The 3127-nt window shown below is 35.6% G+C and overlaps 1 protein-coding gene across 1 annotated transcript; it reads left to right on the top strand.

The window, feature by feature from the left end:
* The first annotated feature begins 666 nt into the window (after nucleotides 1–666).
* LOC106321566 lies at nucleotides 667–1994 on the top strand. Its single transcript, XM_013759818.1, has 6 exons — nucleotides 667–953; nucleotides 1028–1146; nucleotides 1242–1321; nucleotides 1400–1480; nucleotides 1542–1650; nucleotides 1733–1994. Exons 1-6 carry the CDS (start codon nucleotides 750–752, stop codon nucleotides 1875–1877), a joined length of 738 nt encoding a protein of 245 aa, XP_013615272.1. The 5' UTR covers nucleotides 667–749; the 3' UTR covers nucleotides 1878–1994.
* Nucleotides 1995–3127: the final 1133 nt, after the last annotated feature.

The following is a 3127-nucleotide window of genomic DNA, read 5'->3' as shown; positions in this document are numbered from 1 at the left end:
GATTATGATTTGATAAGTTTTGGGCTTAAGGAGGGAAATCCAACAGTTGAACACCTTCTTTTGTCTTTTCTTTTACATGTACTGTCAAATTACGTTCACAAGCAGAGGCGATAGATGATGTTATATCTGAACTGTTTCCTGTTATGGCAATGAAGATTACAGCCTACAGAGCTTATAAGAATCCAATTCCAGAGGGTATAAAATTTTATTTTGGTAGCTGAAGATAAATGAAAAGAGGCTTGTTGTTTTTTTTTGGACAAATCTCCTAAAAACACCATAAACAAGTTTTTATTATCAAAATAACACCAACGACCAAAATAAATTTTATTAAAAAAAAAAAAACTAAGTTACCGTTAACACTAATAATACATTTAACAAAAGTAAATATTTTAACAATTATTGTTTAAAAAAAAATATATTCTAAATTCTAAATCTTAAACCCTAATCTTCAAACCTTAAACCTTTTTTTGTCAAAAAAACCTTAACCCTAAAGTTTACATTAATTAACCCAAAGATATATGTATTTTTGAAATGAAACATATTTTTGTCGTTTTCCTATTTTGTATTATTTTATGATACAAACTACTATATTTTAATTTTATTTCGGTAGTTGAAGACCCTCTAGACGAAACAGAAGCTTATTGTCTCGTCTCTTTCTCTCTATGATCCTGGACATGTGTCTGGTCATCAGTTAACGCATCTAAAATCTCAAAACTCTTCCGAGGACAGAGAAGGGTAAGAGAGACGCAATGGAATGCTTCCGTCTATCTCCTCCGATTCCAAAACTCTCTTTCTTCTCAAACTTAAGAAACTCAACTTCTCAACGATTCATCCCCAGTTGCAGAGAGAGAAGAAACAGAGATGAACCACTCTCCACCTCTTCACCTTACTCCATTCTCGGCGTGGAGCCAAACTGCTCATCTCTCGAGCTAAAGGCAGCTTTTCGCGCCAAAGTATGAATCCAAGATTCAAATCTCTTTGCTTTTCCTTTTTTCATGTGTTGACTTACTTTGAGCTTTTGTGAAAGGTGAAACAATACCATCCTGATGTTAACAGAGAAGGAAGCAGCTCTGATGTTATGATCCGTCGCATAATCCAAGCTTACGAGGTACTAACAAACACTAGCAGAGCAGAAATCATTGAAGGGTACACACTCACTCATTCATAATACACTCTTCTCTTAATACAAAAAAAAAAACAAAACAAACCAAGTAATGTGTTTTTTTTTTTTCTTGTACTAGAGAATGTTTGGACCCTTTTGACCATCCAGAGTGTGAGGCACTTGATGTGTTTGTGAACGAGGTCCTCTGCTTCGGAAAAAGTACAGAACTTTCCTTTGGATTGATCTTTTTTTTTTTTTTTTGCTCTGTTTCTTCTTGAAGATTTTTTTCTGTCCCAGGATGTTCATATCCATGTTTTAAGACAGCATCTCATGTCTTTTCATGTGATTCAACTGGAACAGCTAGAGCAATGTCTCAAGGTGTGTATCCTCCTTTTGTTTCCCTTCTACTTATAGCTTCTAATAGTGTATATGTGACCAGGGCATGGTGAAGATTACCGCGTACAGTCTGCAGTTAACCAGTGTCCTAGAAGTTGCATACATTATGTCACACCTTCTCAGAGAATTATTCTAGAAGAGTTACTAGACAGGTATCTGATTCATTCTATTGAGATATTTAATGTGCTTTGTGAATGTTCACTTAGTAGTCACATATTGTTCACATTTCCACAGTGTTTTGGACAAACCTTATGATTGTTCTGCGGAGGCAGAGTTGCTCTATGCTCTTATAGTCAAAGCTCAGTTTGAGAACAACCGGTACAGGAAACCAAAGAAGAAACAACCTGAATCTTCAAGCAAACATGTAGACTGGCTCTAAAGCTAGAGTTAATCCGAGTTAGTAATTAAGTATTTCTTCTTCATGATTTGAATTCTTGACCATAATCTGTAACAGCTCCTTCCAACTGAAAAAATGAAAACATAAGCTATCAAAATGTGTATTAAAAAAAATAAAAAAATGTGAAAAAATGAAAAGCTGAAATCTATAGCTGCCTACATGTTTTCTTATGAATCGTTTTTGTAGCCCAGGCCCATAGCTAAAAGGTCCAAAACCTAAGCCCAGGCCCAATATACGCTATCTGACACACTGTGGCGTCGTAAGAATACAACGGATGTTGAGAGTGAAGGACCAATAAGTTCCCTCAACATTTGGTTTGAAGATTAAAAAAAAAAAGGTTGAACTTAAGGTAGCCGTTACGTGTAAAATAGACCGTTGTGACCAAAGACCAAAAATTAAATTAAATAAAAAATAAACGAAAGATCCGTTACGAAAGTAAACTCCTTTATCCGCTCTCCACTCTCTCATTCCCCGTGTCCTGTTTGACTTTACGTTCCGACAATCACCAGTATCAGACAGAAGCAGAGTTCGAAGCTGAGAGATTCTTGTTCCTGTCTGAATGTTAAAAAAAGTCTAGAGAGAGAGAGAGAGATAGACTGATCTGGGTTTCTAGAAGACGAAGAGAGAATTCAAGTAAAAGAGTATAGGAAGATGGTTGCAAGAACCCCACAAATGCAGAGGAGAGTGGCGATGGTGGTGCCTCCTCTCAACACAGAACTTCTCAAGGAAACAATCAACAAGGTATCTTCTTCATCTTGGTCCAGTTAAATAGACATTATCAGCATAAAGTTTAAGACTTTTTCTTTTTTTAATTTAGTTCTTACCAAATTTTGCAAACGCTCCTCAGGCTCCTTCCCATTATAGCTTGAAACTTTACTTAATTAATTGAAACCCACTGCTAATAAAATTGTCTGTGGGCCCCAAGTTCTATCTTTTAACTGATTATAAGTAGTGTGTTTTCAGTTAAATTGATTTGCTGGATTACAAAATAATATTATGTTAGTTTCCATTGATCAGATCTTGTTGATACCTAGAGGAACATACAGTTATTATCTTTATATTACTAAGCTACAAGACAATTTAATGTGTTCATTTGGCTGATTTTGTCAATTTTGGTATGATATGGTGAAAGGTTGATAAATGTATGGAAAGACTGCAAGAGCTGCAATACACAATAGCAGGAGGAACCAAAGTTGTCTCTGGTGTGAACCTTAGCCCTAGAAGCACTAGAA

Source organism: Brassica oleracea, unplaced genomic scaffold, assembly GCF_000695525.1.
Source record: "Brassica oleracea var. oleracea cultivar TO1000 unplaced genomic scaffold, BOL UnpScaffold02017, whole genome shotgun sequence".
Classification (NCBI taxonomy): domain Eukaryota; kingdom Viridiplantae; phylum Streptophyta; class Magnoliopsida; order Brassicales; family Brassicaceae; genus Brassica; species Brassica oleracea.
Note: the sequence above shows the minus strand (reverse complement) of the source record. Positions and strands in the feature narration are given on the sequence as shown.